The following is a 21,755-nucleotide window of genomic DNA, read 5'->3' on the forward strand; positions in this document are numbered from 1 at the left end:
CCCCAAGCCACAACCCTCACTCCAAGCAACTTATTTTTCCTTTTTTTCTCCTTTTTTTTTTTTTTTTGTAAAATCCTCATGTAGACCTCCAAAGTGATATGTATTCACGTTTGTAATTGCTACATTCCTTTTTTCTCATAAAATTTACCTACCCAAACATCAAGTCACCAAGAAATTACTGCAGGACCGCGACATACTCCACGACAAGCATAAATACCACGACAAACACAGATAGCACAACAAATTGTCACCCTAAATAAAGCCAACACACCACCAAAGCTACAACAAAATGATTTTGGGGCATATCACAAAATTCTTATGTATTCTACATGTCTCACATCTAAATTTCCATATTTACTTTCACAATTTGATGGATAACCTACATGAAGCTTTTTCTATCTTTTAGTACTCTTGTGTTGTGCTATGGAATGAATTTACTAAGGATTGAACATTAACTTGTCTACCTTAACAAATCTTGGATGGACAATATTGCAAATAATAAGCATTCACATTAATACCACTCAATTCTTAAGTATTTACATATCTAACATCAAAACATTTAAAGAACAAGCATTCACATGGATACTTGCCTTTAAAGAACTTGTCAAAATCTTTCATTTCATGTTCCCACAAATTCCTTTCCAAAAAACAAATGAATTGCTTACCGTTGTGGAACAGAAGAGAGGAACCAAGTATACTGTGAGAAACGCGGGAGAAGAGGAAGAGGAAGCAGGAGATCGCAGCCTTGCGTGAGATCGAGAAGATTTCGGGTTGAGGGTTTGAACAGAAGAATCACGAAAGAACACGAAGGACGCCATTGCAAAAAAAGAAGTGAGAAACGCGAGCCACAGGCCCAAACCCTCGGCCTGCATTTTATTCGAAATGTGACGTGTCGCTGCCCAAATGGCCTCAAATCACAGCTACACGCCGTGCCGTTACCCGAACATCGCCTCAAACGAGCCCTTAAGAGGAAATTGAGGATCACTTCCATATTATATTTTCTATTTTTTTTATTTTTATTTTATTTTATTTATATTTTAATTAGAAATAAAATATTTTTTAATCTAATTGATTAAAATATAATTGCTTTCAAAAACACTCAAGTTGCTTCAAGTATTTTTAAAAATATATTATAATTTACTTTTTAAAACAAAAATAAAAAAGTAAAAAAAAAAAATATTAAATGAACATTTTAAAAAATAAAGCAAAAATTAAAAATTTATCTCAAAGAGACAATTATTTATTTATTTATTTATTTATTCTTTGAGAGTGAGCATTCAAACCCAACAAAGACATTGATATCTTACAATTTCTTTAAAAAAAATTACAGCAATGTGGAATGCACCTTCAGTATTTGCACATGACAAAAAGGAATCATCCTAGAGAACCAACCTGAGTTCACTCATTTTCGTCTAATCTTCACATGTAAAGTCCATTGTAACAATCCCTCCGGGCGAGGAATCTCCCGAGGTAGCCGAAGAACAACCTCGTATTCGCCAAGTGAAGAAAGGGGGGAAGGTAAGTGAATATTATCAGGATGGATGTTTACACAAAGCTGCCGAGCCACCTGTTTCACAAAACCAAACTTTAAAGAGAAGTATGCATGAAGAAGACAACTATATTAGATGAATATGTTGTTCATATGCTTAGCTCTTAACATTGCATGCAGTTATAAGTCGCTGACATGGAGTTGAAATGAAGTTGCAATTTAAAATATAAATATCATGTAAAGGGATGGGCTTGGATTGTAGTAGCCATAATACCTCAGCCACAATCTCTTCTTTAGTCACGGGTTCGCGTAGTTCGCTATCAATCATGATGTGTCGTCTCAAACTCTAAAGAATCAAAATAATCAATCCATAAATCATACAATAATGTATAAAAATAACCAAAATGTATTTCAAGAATACTCAAGTCCTTGACCACAACTATACTAAAAGACTCTAAACCAAAACTCATGAATCATAATAATCTAAAGAATCAATGTTAGGCAGCAAAAAGGCCAATGTTAAGAATGCATCTTGTAAGTCTAAATGCACAAAATAAATTCAGTACAGCTTAAATGCAAAAAAGTTCGAACAGATTGCCGAACATGTGTCGGTATGTGTATGTCAATAATTAAAAGACATTAAAAAATGATAAAAATTAGAGCGATTGCTTTTTTAAAAAAAAGAGAAGCTAGGGCTAGTAAATAAGGGTTCTATACAAGGTATGTAACTTCAATGAATATTAAATAGATAATCATGAATCAACATTAATAGAAGATAAAATAATGCCTTATTGGACTTAGTAGGTATGTGTATGTCAATAATTAAAAGACATTAAAAATTGATAAAAAATAGAGCGATTGCTTTTTTAAAAAAAGAGAAGCTAGGACTAGTAAATAAGGGTTTTATACAAGGTATGTAACTTCAATGAATACTAAATAGATAATCATGAATCAACATCAATAAAAGATAAAATAATACCTTATTGAAATAAGGTGTTGACTGAAATAAATTAATCTTAATAATGCCGTATATTGAAAGATTCGCGTTCGACTCTTAAAAAAAACTAACAAAACTATAACTTGGATTATATATGTTGTATATTCCCCTTGAACAGAGAACTTATTATGATTTTATGTCTACTTCATTAAGGACCATGCAACTCTATTTACAAAGCAAAAATCTTGGTTGCTCAAGATAATTTCTACCTTTGGAAACAACTAGTTACATATTAATTACATGACTAAAAGTTTTAGAGTATAATATTCACAAATTAACCATGTTTCGATATCAGTAGCAATGATATTAAGGAAGATATTCTACAAATTGAATTCAATTATTCCTCTTGAAACCTAAAAAATGAATTGTCACCTTGTTCGCTACGATGGACGGCCAGATTTGCAATCCCACACATACAAGTTGGCCTAAAACTCTACTAATATTCCAACTTATGTTGTAGTGCAGATATTTATCAGGCCAAATGAGTAGTTAAATTTTTGCAACTACTGCTTTATATGATCGTTAACACCAATATTACATAATTATTTGTCAGACCAAGAAAAGTACTTATAAATAGTACTTCATAAATTTTCATAATAATTTAACCATTTATTTCGAATTTTAACCATTCATTTTACCAATCATAATTAATGAATAAGCTTTAGATGTCATTAACAACCCAAGTAATTTCTCAATCTATTTGAAAGTCATTCCTCTTTGAAATCACAATCATCATCGCATGAAATTGGAGCCATACATTGACAGCATCTAGATGTGATTAACAAACACTTTTTAAAAGCATTAAAACCTCATGAAATCCTATATGATGTTAGTTAATTATAACAAACTTAAAAATAAAGTATTAATTAAATATTCCCGTTACAGTTATACTTTACACTTATTACTTTATATAGACCACAAACTCAATGTCATATAATTGGCTATGATATCATAAATAAGACTTATGGATAACAAAGGTGATCGAAAATCATATAAACCCCCTATGAAATTCTAATTTCTTATTATTTCACCAATCAAAATCATTAAATAAACTTTGCAAGCATCAGATATACATGCATTTACTCCAGATCCATCAAAAAGTATTTGCTCATAGAAATATCAGCTAACTTCTCATAAAATTGGAGCCATCCGTTGTGAATATTTTGACGCAATTAACAAATCGCTCTTAGAAGTATTTTAAATCATTATTGCTGCTAGTATAAGAAAGTCAAAAAGAATGGAAAAACCTTCTTGGAGAATATTTTTGTATTTGTTGCATTATATATAGTCTTCAAACACAACATCAAAGAATTGATTATGATATCTTGAAAAATATTATGAAAAGTATTTCATAAATTTTTATAATAATTTAGACATTCATGAAGTGCATAAAAAAACTATGATTATCAAAGGACACAAAGTCCCAATTGAGCCCATTTACTTTAATAAACAAACTTTAAATAACATAAAATACCCATGCATTTAATTTCTAACCATCTGAAAGTCTTTAGACATTAAAATTACATGTATGCTGCTTGTTGCAAGCATCTTAAAAAGAGTGGATGGATTGAATGTTCGCCTTATAGTTATATTATATATTAATTTGAAGTCTTCAACCTCAATATAATACAATTAATAGTTATGCCAAGTAAAACACCTAAGGCTAGTATTTCAAAAACTTTATAATAATTTAATAATTCATGGATATTAACTCCCACTCTTGAGCCTTCCATAAGATGTAAGTCATATACCAAATGAATATGCCAAAATAAAATAAAAAAAGCCCCTCAAACTAATGTAACTACTAGAGTTACATCACTTACATGGTAATGTAGTAAGACCCATCATTGGGCTTTCCTTTCCACGATATTGCAAGCCGTTTTCAAATCTTCCAAAGGATGTAAGCCCCATCAAGTTAAATTGGGTAAAAACGAAGCCAACAAACTTGATAAATCAACCCATGCGTCTCCCAAAACATGAAGACCAAATCCCAAATAATTGAAGTCAGCAGAAAGCAACAAACACGGTAATAAAACCTGAATCATACAATGGATGTAAATCACATTCGCATAATTCAAGTTAATACAAAATAAACAAACTTGTAAACAAAATTTGTCTTTCAATGGATGTAAGGCCCACCTCAACTAATCCCAACCTTCCAATAGATTAAGCATCAACCCAACCTACACTATAAACCCCACACTAACAAACCCATCAATTAAAATCACCCAAACCAAAACATGTCTTAGACAAATGCAATCAATTCAAGCTCAAAGTCTTGGGCAACTGATCGTTATGCCATGCCTTGGAGCTCTATCAATCATGTCTAGCACCTCTAAACCGAAAGTGGGCATGCTACGTGCCTCTAGATTATTCAATGAAAAGTTCAACAACTAGCTGTTTGTTAGTAAATGATTTAATGCTACTTTCAGAAGTGCACCTTCTAGACATACACTTTCACGCTAATCTAATGAAACTAGAGAAGAGGCAACTCATGGTTGCTAATTAAGCTCTCGGATGATATTACTAAAAGTCTAACATTGATAGACGGGTCCAAAAATATACTCAGAATGATACAAAAATGGGATCTTGATCAAGATTGCCATTATCACTTCCAAAACTGAACCACACTCAACATAATTTACATATAAAAATAAAGTTTAAGCAAATAATTGAACCTATGAAAGTTGCTTAATCAAGAATGCTCCTTATGAGTGAGAGGAAATAATCAATTATAGAGGTCTTCACCCATAAATGTCTCAACCCCAGATCAAAATAAACCTTGAAACACCATCAAAGTAAACTGAATAAATTAAACCTAATATGTCCCAAGAAAAACTACCATCAAATCATTTTATATACACATCAAGGAAGCTCAAAAGTGTTGACTTTCCTGAGCGGTCAATCAATTAGGACCAAACCAACCAAAGAACACATGTTTCTTAAATGTACTTCTTTGAAAAAAACTAAAAACTCCTAAGCAGCTGATCGTAATGCCAAGTCTCTGCACTCTTGTCAGTCATTTTTGGTAACTACGAGCGACTATATAGTGTGACTAAGAATTATTCAATAAAGCTAGAATGATAAGCCCTCTACCAATGAAAGAACCAAAGTCAGTCATAAAAGTAAATCTTTGAAACATATATATTTCCACACGGACTACTTAAGACACCTAAAAGGAGGAAACTAATGGTTGCTAGTAGAACTCCCTAAACATTGCGACTCCAAATCCTCTGATTTGGCACATTGGGGTTGTTGGTATACCAAAAAATAAGAAACCATAGCATCATAATCCAGTCTATATATCCATCACAACAATTACTCAATCAAATTCACATCCAACTACCAAATCTAGGCTAAAATTTGACCCTAAGTGACATTCTTATATGATAATAGTTGCCCTTTAGTGGGATGGGTAATTAACAATGCTGCATATGCCTATAAAATGACTTGACCCCATGGCAAAAGAACTATAAATCTATCATCAGAAAAAAACTGATTAAAATACACTCAATCTACCTGCTAAATTTAAACTTAGATCTCACTATGAATATATCTCTATCTCACATAATTCAAAGTTAAGGCAAAATAAACAAACTCATTAAATAAAGTTTGCATCTTCTAACGGATGTAAGCCCCACCTTTACTAATCCCAACCTTCCAATAGATTAAGTCACAACCCAACCTTCCAATAGATTAAGTCACAACCCAACCTATACTCGGACAAACCACACACTAACAAAACCATCAACTAAAATCACACAAATCAAAACATTTCTTAGTTAAAGGCAAACGATTCAAACTTAAAGTTGTGGGTAAATGATGTTTATGTTATGTATTCGAGCTCTTATCAATCATGTCTAGCACCTCTAAACCGAAAGCAATCATGTCTTTGTGCTTCTAAATTACTCAACGAAAAGTGCTACATCTAGCTGTCTGTTAGTAAACGATTTAATGCTAGTTTGAACAGTACATGTTTGAGACATACAAGTTCATCCCAATCTACTCATGACACTTGCGAAGTGGCAACTCATGGAAGCTAATTAAGCTCCCCGAATGATATTACTCAAAGTCTCTAAAGTACCCAGACAGCCAATGATATTCCCGGAATAATACAGCCATAGGATCTTGATCAAGTCTGCCATCATCGCCTCCAAAATTCACCCGCCCAACATAATTCATACATAAAAACAGAATTTAAGCCAACCATTGAACATAGGCAAATTACTTAATCGAGAATACTCTCTGAGTGATAGAAATAGTTATAGAGGTTTAAACACATAAAAATTCTCGACCCTAAATCTAAATAAACCTTCAAACATCATTAAAGTAATCTGCTTAAATTAAACATAATATCTCTCAAAAAAAAGCTATACATTTATTGAAAGGTTTGATGGAGAAGTACAAAGAGAATAAGGATAATCCACACATAATTTTTGTTGATTAAGAAAGAAACTTATGATAAGGTTCCAAGAGAAATACAATAGAGAGTTTTAGAGAATAAAGATGTTGATATTGCTTATACCAAGTCATTAAAGATATATGTTGGAGATGTTCTTTATGTTCAAACACAAGGAGAAATGACCAAGTATTTTCCTATCTCAGTTGGATTACATCTAGGATCAAATACCTTTTTATTTTAGATCTGGATGTTCCAACTAGATATTTATAGGAGGATGTACCTCGGTGTATGATTCGTGTTGATGATATCCTTCTTATGGATAAGACTAGAGAGAGTTAAAGAAAAATTTGATTTATGGAGATCAATTTTGGAATTTAAAGGCTTCATTTGAGTAGCTCCAAAACTAATGCTATAATAGAAGCTAACATGTTAGATGTTTTGAGTCTATTGTTCAAAATGATGGTAATGATGTTAGTAGTAGAATTCAAGTTGGATGGTTTAAGTGTTCATTTGAGTAGCTCCAAAACTAATGCTATAATAGAAGCTAACATGTTAGATGTTTTGAGTCTATTGTTCAAAATGATGGTAATGATGTTAGTAGTAGAATTCAAGTTGGATGGTTTAAGTGGTGAAATGCAACGAGCCTATTGTATGATTAAAAAGTATTGCTTAGACTTTAATGAAAATTTTAGTGGTGAGACCTACAATGCATTATGGCGCATAATGTTGGAATGTAAAAGAGAAACATAAAATTAAGCGTTGCTAAGATGAGAATGCTCAAGTGGTTGAGTTGCTTTACAATTAGAAACAAAATGTGAAACGAGTATATTCATGAAAGGATAGTAGTAGCTCTAGTGACAAATTAAGATTAGAGAGGTTCGCCTTAGATGATTTAGTTATGTTAAACATCGACCATCTGATGGTCTTGTTAGGAGTGTAGATGTTTTAGATTTGACTTGTGTAAAGAAAGGTAGAGATAAAACTAAAAAGACTTTGGCATGTTGTATAAAAAAATGATCTTAATTTATTAGAAATAAATAAAAATATGACACCCAATAAGAATACAATGGAGACAAAGAATCATGTAGTCAACCCCACTTGGTGGGATAAAGGTCTTTTGTTGTTGTTAATGTTGTTGTTGTTGTATTTCTCAAGAAAAGCTACAATCAAATCATTATACATACACATCAAGTAAGCTCACTTTCCAAAGCAGTCAATCAATTAGGACCAAACCAACCAAAACACACATGTTTCTTAGAAGTGCTCCTTTGAATAAAACTAAAACTCTTAAGCACCTAGTAGTAATGCCAAGATTCGACACTACTGTCGGTTATTGTTGGAATCTTTGAATTGCAAGCAAGTATATAGTATGCTTATGAATTATTCAATAAAATTAATATAGTAAGCCCTCTACCAATGAACAAGTCATGATTAGTCACTAAAGCACAACTTTAAAACATATATTTTTGTGAGGCCTATTTAGGACACCTGAAAGGAGGAAATCAATGGTTGCTAATCGAACTCCCTAACCAACTCAAAAACATATGATGTTGGCACATTGGGTTGGTTACTATATGGACGAAACAATAGCATCATGATAAATTTTATATCCATTCCAAGAATTACTCAACTAAGTTCACATCAAACTACCAAATCTAGGTCAAAAATTTGACCTAAGTGACATCCTTAATTGATAATGGTTGTTTATGAGTGGGATGGATAACTAAAAATGTGTCATTTGCCTATAAAATGTAAAAATAAGTACCAATCTATTCACACAGAAAATCTTATTAAAATAAAGTGATCTAACCCTCTTCACAACCCGCCTCCCCACGCCTCCCCCCTCGTCCCAAAAAAAAGTGCTTAGATTTATAGATAAGGCTTGGAGAAGTAGCTTTTTTTTTATTACACATGTACAAATCCCACAAAATTGTGTAAGAAATAAATTAAAAAAAAACATTGCAAAAAGAAGGGGAAACTTAGATAATGTCTAATGCATTAAGTGCAAGTTAACATTCAAAGAAGATACCACACAATAACATGTACGAGTTAAAATTGATATCGTATATCCATTTTATATCAGAAAAGAAAGCACTTCACATAGTAACAATAATGATACTATTATTGCTTCTTTCTAGATAAATTTTCACAAAAACCAAAACAAGCAAGGATAGACCATAATTTCACTGAGCAAAGAAGAGAAGTACTAGAAATATTTTAGAACTCACCAATCGAGCATTATTAAGCCGTTTTGCAGCCATTTCAAACTCTTTTAGTTTGTTTTCCTGCAATGACACAAAAACATATTAAGAAATTGCAAAAAATGGAGATATGACTCTCTTTATGAAAGAATCAAGAAACTTACACAGACATGGAAGTAGTAATAATAAACTGCCTAAATGACAAATTAAATATGGAAATGAACAAACACATAATTGACAAGATTAGCATAGAAAAGCTCCACAATAAATTAAAAAAAAGGAAAATCAATAGAAAGTAAACAGCTTTGTATGAATCATATTGTTAACTGAGGACAACTACTAAAAAGAGCATATCAAATCGGAAATCATAACCTAGTTACAAAAAGAATGAGAAACTTTGGAGTTTGTAATATAAAGTGATGCCAAAATTAATCAAAACCTCGACTCAAATGCCACAATTTTATTGCCGATTTCGAAGGATGTACAAGATCGACTCTTAAACTAGAAGCAGCACAAACAAGTGAACAATAATCTAAGACACAACGACTCAGCAAGTAATAATACAAGAAACACAAAAGAGCTAGAATAGTCCCGGACAGCGTCGAAGGGCAGCTGAGAAGTCAACAAGAAGGCTGGGGAAAAGTCGGCAGCGGTGGGAAGAATGTCAGAGTGATCTGCGGTGGCTGGAGTGGCGTTGGGAAGACCTAGAGAGGTCGGCAGTCTGCGGTAGGAGGTGCCAAAAAGGGAGGCAATGACGAGATGAGGGTTGCAAGGGATTGGAAGGTGTTGTGGCCTACTTAGAGAGGTGCATGTGAATTGATGGAGGCACGAGAAGAAGAGTTGCGACTGGAGTATGATTGGGAGGAATCGGAAGGCGATTTCTAGGAGTTGTTGAAGGCGATTACTAAACAAAACCATAAATATCAAACACACGCAAAATTCTAGGAAAAATGTAACATTTCAAGAAGATAGCATCATATGGATACGACTTCCTGTAAGAGCTTACAACAAACTCAAGTCCAGAGCCTATAAACCTTTCCGCATTTTAGAAAAATTGAACGACAATGCATAAATAATTGGCCTGCTAGGAGTCCAAAATTTCAACAGCATTCAATGTCGCAGACCTCACTCCATACTACGAGGAACCAGAAGCTTCATCAAATAATGACGAAGCTCTTCCAACCCCAGAAGATTGACGCAGGCTATTCAAGTCTATCAACAATGAGTGAAAAATGGGTCGGTCCAACCTTCCTGCTGGATCGGGACCAATCAAATATAACTTAAGACATGTGATTCCCCTAGGCTCTTCTTCTGTGATCAACTCCTTCCCGTGCCCTATTCTTCTGCTCTCCTAGTCGTTGCGATCTCGCCTCCATTGCCCCTCGTCAATTCCAACCATTTTCCTCCCTTCCTTTCTCAGATCTTACCATGAATAGCTCCTAGTCGTCCCTCTACTTATACATGTTTTTGCTTAGGTCTCAATCAGTTCTTTGTTTTTTTTTTTTAATTTAAGGTGTGCCTCTAGGCATCTCCCTTGTAAGAGCTACATCCGACAGTGAGCGGTGCTCCAGTTGTAGTTCGACCACGACGAGATATTTATCCTTCAGCAGTCCCTCCGGCCCCTATTCTAGCATGCGCACATCGACCTTCGATCTTCTAATTGCTGCCCTTCAGGCCCTCCCTCCTCATTCCAACAGCAATCCTAATGCCCTCAGCCTCAGCGACACCTTCCCTTATACACTTTGACATCTCCAAGCCGCTTTATTGTTCGCGCCAGCCCCACTGAAACCTTCCTTGTTGTTGTTTGGCGCTTTCTGCAGCAGTCCCTATACCCTCCAGCAGTCTGCCAAGACCCTTCCCAACTAGCCCTTGCCGCAGACAACCCCTCCCAGACCTGTCCCTGCTGTTGTCCAGCCACCAACACCTATCATAACTGTTGTCCAGCCCTCGACTCTTATCCCCGTTGTCGTCCAACCCTGTCGTCCAGACCTCGTCATCAGTCTGCTGCTTCCCCAAGCCACCGCAGTTCCCTCCTGCCACCCTCCAGTAGTCGCCAGCCCTTTTTCGACCACTGTCCTTGTCCTTGTTTCCTAGATGGTCGTTTATATATTTTGTGTTACTTTCTATCTTATATTTTTGCAGTGTTGTATTGTCCTTTCCATTTGTATGTTTGCAGTTGTTTATTTCATATTCACAAGAGTCTCATTTTGTACCCTTTTAAATTCAGTAATAATATGTGTTTTTCATGGTAGTTTGGGCTTCCTCCGGTATCATTTGGTATCAGAGCTAGCCCAACTCTAGTGCTATCCTAGGGTTTCCTAGCATCAGCCCCCACCCAAGCCACCCTCAACAAAATTTTTCTGTCCTAAAAGCTTCGACGAATAAGATCGAAGCTCCCCAACCCTAGTAGATTGACACGAGAGCTAAAATTGGAACGAGGTACTTAAGGTGCTATAGTACCGAAGAAGCGTTACTGTAGTTGCTACAATAACCGCAAGTCCCTATTGAATATTTTGATTCCCTACCTTAGATACCACCTTGTACTTCTATCACAATTTCAAATTCCTTCATTTCTCATCACCCCTCTTTTATTTATTTATTACCTATTCTTCCACTTACCTAAATTACCTAGTAACTCTTATGCAAATTGTTTACTTAAGTTAGAGCAGATTTTGATGAGTATATATTTCTGAGTGCAGTCTTTGACGCATTCTTCCCCTTCGAGGAATGTACCCGACGACGAGAAGCAGCTTCGGCTGTAATTTTTTCCAAGGTGGTGATCGTCTCCAAGGGTCTGAGTGGTGCTCCAGCTGTAGCTCGACCTCGAAAATACATTTATCTTCCGTAGCCCCTCGGACCCCTATTCCAACAGCTGAACATTGCCCTTCAGTCTTCTTCCTGTTGCCCTCCAAGCACTCCCTCCTCATTCTAGCAGCAGTCCTGCTACAACTTCCTGTTACGGTTCAAAATCTCCAAGCTGCTATCCTATTGTCCCTAGCCGCACTGACACCTTCCTCGTTGTTTGGTGCTTTCCGCAGTAGTTCCTACACCCTCCAGCAGTCCGCAAAAACCCTCCCCAACTTGCCCCTGCTGCTAACAACCCCTCTCGGGCCTATCCCTTCAGATGTCCAGCCATTGACAGCTATCACGGTAGTTGTCCAGCCCCCGACGCCTGTCCCCACTGCTGTATAGCCCTGTTGTCCAGACCCCGCCATCGGTTTACTGCTGCCCCAAGCCACCGCAACTCCCTCTAACCACCTTCAAGCAGTAGCCAACCCTTTTCCGACTACCAATTTTGTCCATGTTTCCTAGATGGTTGCATATGTATTTTGTGTTGCTTTCTATCTTATATTTTCTTCGTCTCGTCCTTTCCATTTGTATGTTTGTTGTCGTTTATTTCATGTTAGATAAAGTCTCGTTTTGTACCCCCTTTTGAATTCAGTAATGATAATTGTGTTTTTCATGGTGGTTTGGGCTTCCTCCGGTATCATAAATGCTTTCAAATGGGTAACTAGGTTGGATTTATTGTTAATGAGAAAGAATGGCTCAAGTAAATTATGGTCCAACAACAGAGGGTCTAAGGAGGGGTAAATGAAAAAATCCTTGACTTATTAGCAAGGGATGCTTCATGTTTCAAATTCATGAACTTCAAAATCATGATGGAATAAAATAGTTGCTCAAAGCCTATCTTATTCATGAACTCAAAGTCATAGTGCAGCGAAATTGTTACTCCAAGCCCACCTTGAAACCCAACCAAATCAACATAAGTCTAAGAGTCATTTGTTTATCTCTGACTCTTCACAACAAGATAATTGTTGTCGGAATTGAAATCCCGTTGCCCGCTTCGTTTTTTTTTTATTTTTTATTTTTTATTTTTTATTTATTATTTTTTTTTTTTAGAGTTGTAACTAGTTTCTTTATTTTAAAGTTATTTGGATAAAATTTAGTTTACACAAATACCTTAAGGTGAGGCTATAAATTGATTTCTAGCCATCAAAGTGTAAAGCCAGTTCAACTCCCCTACGAGTGAAGATTCTCTTCCCCTCTCTTATTCCCTCTCTTATTTTCTTTTTTTTCCTTCCCTAACTGGTTGGTCTCAAGTTCTGGACAACAACCATGAAGGACAGCAAGGAGTCCTATCTCAGAGACTGGAGAAGAGTTGCTGTAAGCACTGCTGAGGCTCTGAAGGAGAAGCTATGTCACTGTAAAGGTCTGCTGTTAGAACCATGGAAAAGAAGGGTCGCATCCCTTGCTAACCAAGGGATGCAAAAGTAACTACTCAGAAGATGCCCCATCCCAGTTGAAGACAGATTACTTGAAGCTGCTCCGTGCAAGAACCCGGCAAAGGAATTCTAACTTCAGCCATTGGAGAGTGAAGCTGCTGACGCCATGGTCGTAAGACCATCTAAGTGAGTTCTGTTAGAGATGTTAGTGGAAGAAGTTGCTAAACAGAGCCTATGCAAAACGATAGAGATCTAGATATTGCATTAACAAGAAGGCAGGTCTTCTTGTAAACTATGCATGTGTTAATTGAGAATAAGGATCTGCAATTTTCTAGAAGGGCATCAAAGCCAGATAACGGAGAAACAAGGTTAGAAAATCAAGATGTCAATGGCCAAGGTTGAGATTGAAAAGTTCACTAGTCTCAATGATCTCAACCTTCAGAAGCTGAAATGAAGGCACTTCTTGTGCACTAAGGCTTGAATGCAACTCAGTAAAAAGAGGTAAACTTGAAAGTAGAAGAAAGATTGCATTGAGAAGCGTTGAACAAAGCCCATAATGCAATTCCACTAAGTTTTGAAGCTGAGATTATTCATGGAATTGCACATGAAAGAGCATCCATCAACATATAGATAAGGTTAAAAATCCTTGAATGTCAAGATTTCTTTCGCCAATTGCCTGTATCTCAAGAAGAAACTACATAAATTGCAAATGCATTACTCCAAACCAGTGAATAATAGCGTTGATAATTTTAATCAAATAGCTCTTGATTTGAAAGCATACATGTATTTATAGATGAAGAAAATTAAGCATTTCTGAATGTATCGTAGCTACTATACTTTATGGAATATATTGTGATGCCGGCAATAGGTATCGGTGCAGAGTTTCAGCAAAATAACAATCAAGAATCGTTGAGAAGAATTTTAGAGACAAAGAACAACAAAAAGAATACTATTGATGCAAAGGAAGCACAAGAAAAAACATGACAAGACACCACCGGGGCTGCCAACTCCATGATACAGCTGTAAAGAAGATAAACGGGCAGCCCAACATTCCCAAAAGAAAGAGACTCTTAATTCTAAAACGAAAATCTACACAAAACAATCCCTATTTATGAGGACTAACGCACCCCCTCTCTTATTACAAGTTTGTCATCCAAATGGAAAAACACATAAAAACCAAAACAAAAAGAATGCCATTGATGTCAAGGAAGCACAAGAATAAACATGACAAGACATCACCAGGGTTGCTAACTCCAGGATACAGTTGTAAGGAAGATAAACGGGTAGCCTAACATTCTCAAAAGAAAGAGACTCTTAATTCTAAAACCAAACAATCCCTATTTATAAGCGCCAACCCCCCCCCCCCCCTCTCTCTTATTACACGTTTGTCATCCAAATGGAAAAAAACATAAAAACAGAACTACAACAAAAAAACTGATCTTTAAAATAATGTTAACAGTAGTTCTGATGCTTCCACACCATTCTCTCGGGATTAAAGAAAATTTGAATTGGGTCTCCAATTTGGACTTGGAGACATTGAAAATGATGGAGTCGTTCTAATCACCGGGTAGGTCAAGATCGATGATCCAAGCATCTGTCTCAGCTAATACGTCAAAATTAGTGATATCTTTGACAACACGCCAAACATCAAATTGACATAAAATAACGTAAAAAAAATTTTACAAACAACAAAAGTTTAGGATTCATTCACAAGATGTTGAAGGTTCAAAGGAACTAGCAATAGATTTGGTGCAAAATTCAAACTCTTGTAATTCACTGCATGATTCTTTATTTTCAAGAGAACCGAGTCTTGTTGAATATGAACTAAATTTCAGCATTTTGTTCCAAGGAAAGATTTTCCCGTCATGATGCAAAACCAGCACTAAACACTTCAGTTTTTCGTTTACATATTAATCATATCATGCATTTTATATTGTTGGACCAAGGTTTTATTGTAGTTTATGGAAGTTTTCCTATTTCCCCATCTAAGTGTGTTGGATCTTCAAGGTTTTTATGTTCATTAATACGGACCAGAAAAAGATTTACTAATATGTTATCAGCATATTCATTCACATATTCATCCAAGCTTAGTTGCTCTTCAAGATAATGTATTGCTTAATTGACCGCTAGCTTTTGAGGTAATGAGCATTGTCAGTTAGATTGTTTCGGAATCATTTTCAACATTGACGTAATTTGTGTCAACAGAAATAGGACGCAAGAGATTTGATAAGAATCATATACTTCACTAGCGACAGAAAGAACCCTTATAATTTGAATGGTGCTCCCAATGAACTCCACTGGATCGTGCTGCCAAACGTCGACGCAAGAGCTTTTTGCTCTAGGAACTCCAGTGCATCTCTACTCGTCAAACACGGGTCGATCATATACAGATATCCACAATGATTCTGACACTGAACCTTCAAACCCATCAAAACTTCACGATTCTTAATGAAGTGTTTTTTCATCTTCTTCCTCATGGATTTTATTTTCTTGATCCACCTCATGGTCTTCCAAATTTCATTGTTTAAGAACCATTATTCTTTCTTGAAGACACAAGGTCTCGCAATGTAAACCTTCTAATACAAGTTCTTGATAGAAATTTGCAATATTTCTTCGTGGCAACATGTTATTTTGTTTTATAGTTGTAGAGGAAAGGAAAGAGGGTGGTGAAAGAGCAGCACAACCAAGAAAACAAGAAGACATAAAATGTCCCCTTCTATATCAGAATTTGGTGGGATGCCAATTCGAAGTAGCAACCACACGAACAAGAAAAAAATGACCATGCACAAGCAGAATTCTGGAGTTCAAAAATCTCATGCCTAAACAGCACGTGAAAGAATCCAAAAAACTTGATTCCTAAGATGGGAGCAAGAACAGACAGGCAAGAAACATCAAAAAGAAACAACAACAGAAGAAAACAAGAAAACAAAAGGCATGCTAAAATACAATGCTTTCAACAAACTAGAAATCTATGGCTAGAACTTTGCTTGGAGATTCTTGGACGGAGGTTCAGCAACCCACCGGGAAGGCTACAGTCTTGGTAAGAATTGGGATCAAGAAGCCAAAACTCTGACACCCAAATGATACTGATAATGGGTACGAGTGCAAAATTTCAACAAAAAAAAATAATAAAGAATCACTGAGAAGAATTCTAGAGGCTAAAAACAACAAAAGAAATATTACTGATATACACTAAGCACAAGAATGCACACGGCATGACACTACATGGGCTGCCAACTCCAGGATACAACTGCAAGGAAGTTGAACGGGTAGCTCAACCTTTCCAAAAGAAAGGCACTCATAATGCTAGAACTAAAATATGCCCCTAAACACAAAACATTCCCTATTTATAAGCACTAAGACACCTTTATTACAAGTTTGTCACCCAAATGAAAAAAACACAAAAACATAACTAAAACACAAAAATTAAACTGTGACATAATGGGGGAAACACAAGTACTGACACCTCCACATCAGATTGCTTGCCATTTCTTAAGTAAGAGTTGCAGTAAAGCCAAAAATTCAAAAAAAATAATATCTAATCAAGATATTGTATCTAAAATACTAATTGTGTAAGGAATATTAAAAAAGATGTGTCATAGTCTAAGAACCAATAAAGATCCTAGTCAAAGATAAAAAGGAAATGTTTCTTTGTCATAAAGAAGGTTATTTCAAGAAGTAACATCTAAAGAGGAGAAACTAGAATAAAGAAAAAATTGGATATGGAGGATGTGTTATAACAATGGTGGAAAGCTATGATAGAGTTCAGATATTGTTGATCTTAGATTTAGATCCAAGAAATGGCTCTAGTTGAAATCTAACATGCAGGTAGTTGTGGCACTATCTACGAATTCAAGCTGAATATATTGTTGCATCTAATGCCATAAAAGTATGATTGAAAGTTTAATTTTTCATTGTTAATTCAGTCACACTCAAAACTATGCTTGTATTTTGCTCTCAATGGATAATATTCCTCTCCAAGAATCTCATGTACCATGAAAGGACTAAGCATGTGGGTGTTAAGCTCCGTTCATTAAATAGTGCGTTAATGGAAATGTGGAGATTGTAAGATTTCAACAATAATAATGAATTAAATAATGTTGACAAAATCTATGACAATTCTCAAAATTTTAGTATTACTCATAGTTGTGGAGTATGGTGATGGTGAAAGAAAAGTCTTGAACCTTTTTTTTTTTTGGATATTTGTGAATGAAAGAACTAAGGTGAAAATTGTTGTATTGGTCCTTTAATTCTTATGTAGTTCTTTTAGTACAGAGCTATTAGTAGTTTCATTATTTTGGGGATACTTGTGTAAATTACAATTTACACATACCTTGAGGTATAGCTACAAACAAACTCTTACAACCATGGTGTAGAGATGATTCAATTCCTTTCCATGTGAAGATTTTCTTCTCCACTCCTATTTACTCTCTTACTCTTTATTTTTCTTTTTCCTCCACTACTTAATTGGTTCCATATTCAGATCACGAAAAATGAAAAACAGCAAAAGACTCATGCCTCAGGCTACATAAAAATTAAAGGCACTACTAAGACTGTCAGAAATTTCAAAAATGTCAGACTACATAAAAATTAGAGACACCGCCAAGGCTGTCAAGGAGTTCTATCTCTGCATATAAGTCCGTTGCTGGCTCCATGGATGCCGACAGGTCGCGATTTCAACCCTTCTAGCCACAGGATCTGTATAGAGAGCTGCAGTAGCAACCATGAAAAAAATGTCCTCTCCCAGTTGAAGACAGAATACCTGAAGCTGCTATGGTCAAGAACCAATGGAAGGAAATAAGCTGCTGGCAGAGGGCACCAAAGCCTTAGTGGCAAAACCATTTACATGGGTTCCGCTGGAGCACTTACTGCAAACTTTTCTTAAATAGAACTCGTGCAAAACCATGGGGACCTAGAAACTATATTAATAGAAAAGGCAAGTCTTTCTCTTGCAAATTTTTGTATGCGTCAATCAGTATTCTATAGTAATGGACATAGTTTCTTAGAAAAAAAAAATCCTAAATGTGCATTTTTGTAAGTACTTGGTTATCTACAAAATCAATGGTGGACACAAATTATATGATTACATTCAAAAGTGACAAATAAGAATAGATGCATATAAACAGGGAATAATCGTTAGTTACAGCACAAAAAGTGAAATTATCTATTATTGAAAAAGAAAATATAAAGCTTCAACCATCCAAACATCATTTAAATGAGCAACGAGTATGAGAGGAAGGTTTTGTAGATAACCACCTGGCTAGTATCTTCTTCTTCTTTAGGCAACTCTTTTACTGGTTCCTCCTCTTCACGTTGGTAGAGCTATTCAAAAGAAGGGGTATTGAAAAATGGAGGAAATTTTCACATTGGAAACAAAATCAAGATGCTCAATAAAATTAATATTTTTTATTACATCAATAGAAGCAAGTTAATGCAATAATAAGAATATAATAGAAATTGCATATCATTTTAAAGCATTTAATGGAAACTTTATTCACATTTACATTAGCAGCAGCATCTTTTCTTACAATAAACCATAACATCAATTTAATTCTATAGAATCCTAGTTATAGTAATAAAAGGTTCAAGTAAAAGTGGGAAAATAAACAGCAAGTTGATTGGAATCAAAACTGAATCGGATAGAAGAACAAGCTTATACACCTTTACAGATAGGCTGTAAGCATAAATATTAAAATAACATAAGACGTCATGCATGGCTTCATGTTTCAAAAGATCAGTGAACCTATGTTGGTAATAAGATCTGCATAACCAGCACCTTCAATTATGAGGCCAATTCAAGCATCTTGACAGATTATACCACTACCACTTTTGTTCTGACAAGCATAATTCCCGGCCCTAAATCAGTCTAGAAAAAAATTAATAAAACTTGTCATAACCAGCACCTTCAATTATGAGGCCAATTCAAGTATCTTGACAGATTATACCACTACAACTTTTGTTCTGACAAGTATAATTCCCGGCCCTAAATCAGTCTAGAAAAAATTTAATAAAACTTACCACAAGAAAATATCATATTTAAGCATTTTCATGATTTATGTTATTTAGTTGGCTAGAGCATAGGTAAGTCCTGGGCATGGCAAGCAGAACTAGATCTTTTAGGCCAACCTTACCCATTAAATGGATATCCTGAATGAAAATAACTAAGAAACTGGCTGCATGATAAAGGCATAATTCGTAGTAGATGTCACAACTCATAAGCTTGTGATACGGAGAGCCACCTCAAAAATTATCTGCTCTCCACAGAGAATTTTATTTTCTACTGTAGCTAAGCTTTCTGCTAATAGAAATCCCAAGCAAGCCTTATAAGAGAAGAGGACGCTTGCGTTGAAAAAAATATACTTCAAAATTAAAAATTTAATACATAGTTAGCATTAACCAACTAGACATGGTTGCTCATTTTGATTGTAAATTTGTAATTATCAATATATTAAACGCCCTCAAATATTAAAACTTGATCACTATTTGTATCGCAAAAACTCTAGTTTGTTAAAAAAGAAGAAAACATTCAGTTTTCATAAACCTTCATTCAAACATATAAAACTTCTAAAATGGCAGCAGAAGTTAAGGAAAAAGAATAACAGAAACATCTAACAAATAAATGTTGTTAATTTGTGGTGAAATAACTCTAAGTAAATCAACTTTTGTCAACTTCATTTTACTACGGTAATTTATGCTCAAACCAAACACGCAAATATCTATACAAATCTAAACGGTTTACTTGAATTCTCATGATCACCGGGAATTATCTAGGCCAACATTTTCCAAGAAGCCTTCTTCGATTATAAAGTGCGATCAACAAACTCAGCACTTAATGCAATAAGCAATGGGGACTGTAACCTTGCGTTGCTCCCTAATCAGAAATGCGAATTTGGGTATGTTGGGGACGGCCAGCATTTTGGGCATGAGATGGTTGCGGAAATGCCCAGGCGCCACCTTCACCGTCTCTCCAGCCTTCCCCAGCTTGTCGATCGCCTAAAACCATCACAAATCCACAAGAGAAAATGAGTAAAACTATATATAAGAGAAGAATGAAAAGCGCCACCTTTCATCAGCTGAAGCTCCCAACGCTCACCGTGGTCAGGATGACCTCAAGCTTCCGATTCCGGTATCGAAGACCGTGGCCGGCAAAGAGCAAGGGATTGGTAGCACGGCCGTATGAAGCAGACGCTATATAGAAGCAGCGCCGAAAAGCTTGGGCCATCCGGCGGCTGAAGCTTTTGCGACGAGAATGAGCGCCGGTTTAAAGCTGCCCGTGGGGATTGGATTTAGGGCTGATTGGGTTGGTTTACAGTACTAAAAGGCACGGCTAGTGTAAAAGTGTTTAAACTTCTTGAATTTTGAAAATATTATTTTGTGATTACGGTTGAGTTTGGGCCGTCAGCTGCTTTTTTTTAATATTAAAGTGTGTAAATTTATTTTCTAGATAAATAGTTTTTCAATTACTGTCAAGAAAGTTGTTTAGTTGATTTGTTGTGTTGTTGTTATTTCTGATAAAAAAAAATTATTTTACCCATATAAATTTAAATAAGTACACTTTTCATAAATATTTAGAACTAAATAATAAAAATATATCATATTGCTAAGAAAAACTAATAGTCGTGCAAAACAAACGGTGCAGCGGCGTTTTCAAAAACGCCGCCGCACTTATAAGCTGCCCCAAACAGACCCTAAGACAACAAAAGTGATAAGTAAGTCTAAAATAATGTTCGTCTTGAAATTTCGATAATCAAAACTTCGGGTCAATCCATCCATGCATCTCTCCTCAACTGATCACGGTTTGGAAGTATTTCATTAGTGTCATCAAACCGGAAGTAGTCGCAATCTGTAGAAGTTCTGCTTCTATGACAAGAATAAAATCTTCTGTGTTGCTGCTTTTTCTCCTTGACTGGTAATGAACACACGTATCGCCACATTATAAGAGCGAAACTTTAGAAAAGTTGGATAATCTTAAGCTCGTATTTCATGTTATTATAATAGAATATTACTCTAAGTAAAAAAATAGGTTGATACAATATTCGAGAAATTCTAAAAAAAATATAAGCATCTTAAAATCAAGAACTAAAGTTTATCGGTACACAAAAAAGAAATGTACAACACAAATTGCTACATATATTTTGAAAAAAAATACATCTAAGGAAAAACAAAGAGATAAAATATGAATCATCAACTACAAATAACTAGGTGATGTTATACAAGTAAGGTCGTTGCATTCACTAAAGCATCCGTAATGTCCTCTCTCAACTATAACATCTCCTCGACGCATTCTCTCTCAGAAGTGTTGTACTCATTCATCCTACATTTCTCTTCTTACACCGGAGGTCTGGCTTGATGTTGGTTGGCTTTCCTCAGGCATGTAGGTATGATCATCATCTAAGACCCTGAAATTGATATCATCTTGGGAGGGATACTTCCGTATAAATTA

General features: G+C 35.4%; 1 protein-coding gene across 1 annotated transcript; it reads right to left on the minus strand.

The window, feature by feature from the left end:
• Window positions 1–1,267: 1,267 nt before the first annotated feature.
• LOC110018914 (50S ribosomal protein L9) lies at window positions 1,268–20,605 on the minus strand. Its single transcript, XM_020716392.1, has 6 exons — window positions 20,406–20,605; window positions 20,171–20,305; window positions 18,569–18,634; window positions 9,117–9,173; window positions 1,764–1,835; window positions 1,268–1,567 (listed from the first exon to the last, which is right to left on the minus strand). The coding sequence occupies exons 1-6, from the start codon at window positions 20,532–20,534 to the stop codon at window positions 1,403–1,405; spliced, it is 624 nt and encodes a 207-aa protein (XP_020572051.1). The 5' UTR covers window positions 20,535–20,605; the 3' UTR covers window positions 1,268–1,402.
• Window positions 20,606–21,755: the final 1,150 nt, after the last annotated feature.

This window comes from Phalaenopsis equestris, unplaced genomic scaffold, assembly GCF_001263595.1.
Source record: "Phalaenopsis equestris unplaced genomic scaffold, ASM126359v1 Scaffold000036, whole genome shotgun sequence".
NCBI lineage: Eukaryota > Viridiplantae > Streptophyta > Magnoliopsida > Asparagales > Orchidaceae > Phalaenopsis > Phalaenopsis equestris.

Excerpts from the sequence above, each read along its gene's own strand:
- LOC110018914 (XM_020716392.1), bottom strand. The coding sequence starts at position 20,534 with ATGGCCCAAGCTTTTCGGCGCTGCTTCTATATAGCGTCTGCTTCATAC. Across the intron at positions 20,306-20,405 it reads TTGAGGTCATCCTGACCACG|GCGATCGACAAGCTGGGGAA; the intron begins GTGAGCGTTGGG and ends TGATGGTTTTAG. Across the intron at positions 9,174-18,568 it reads AAGAAGAAGATACTAGCCAG|GAAAACAAACTAAAAGAGTT; the intron begins GTGGTTATCTAC and ends GTGTCATTGCAG.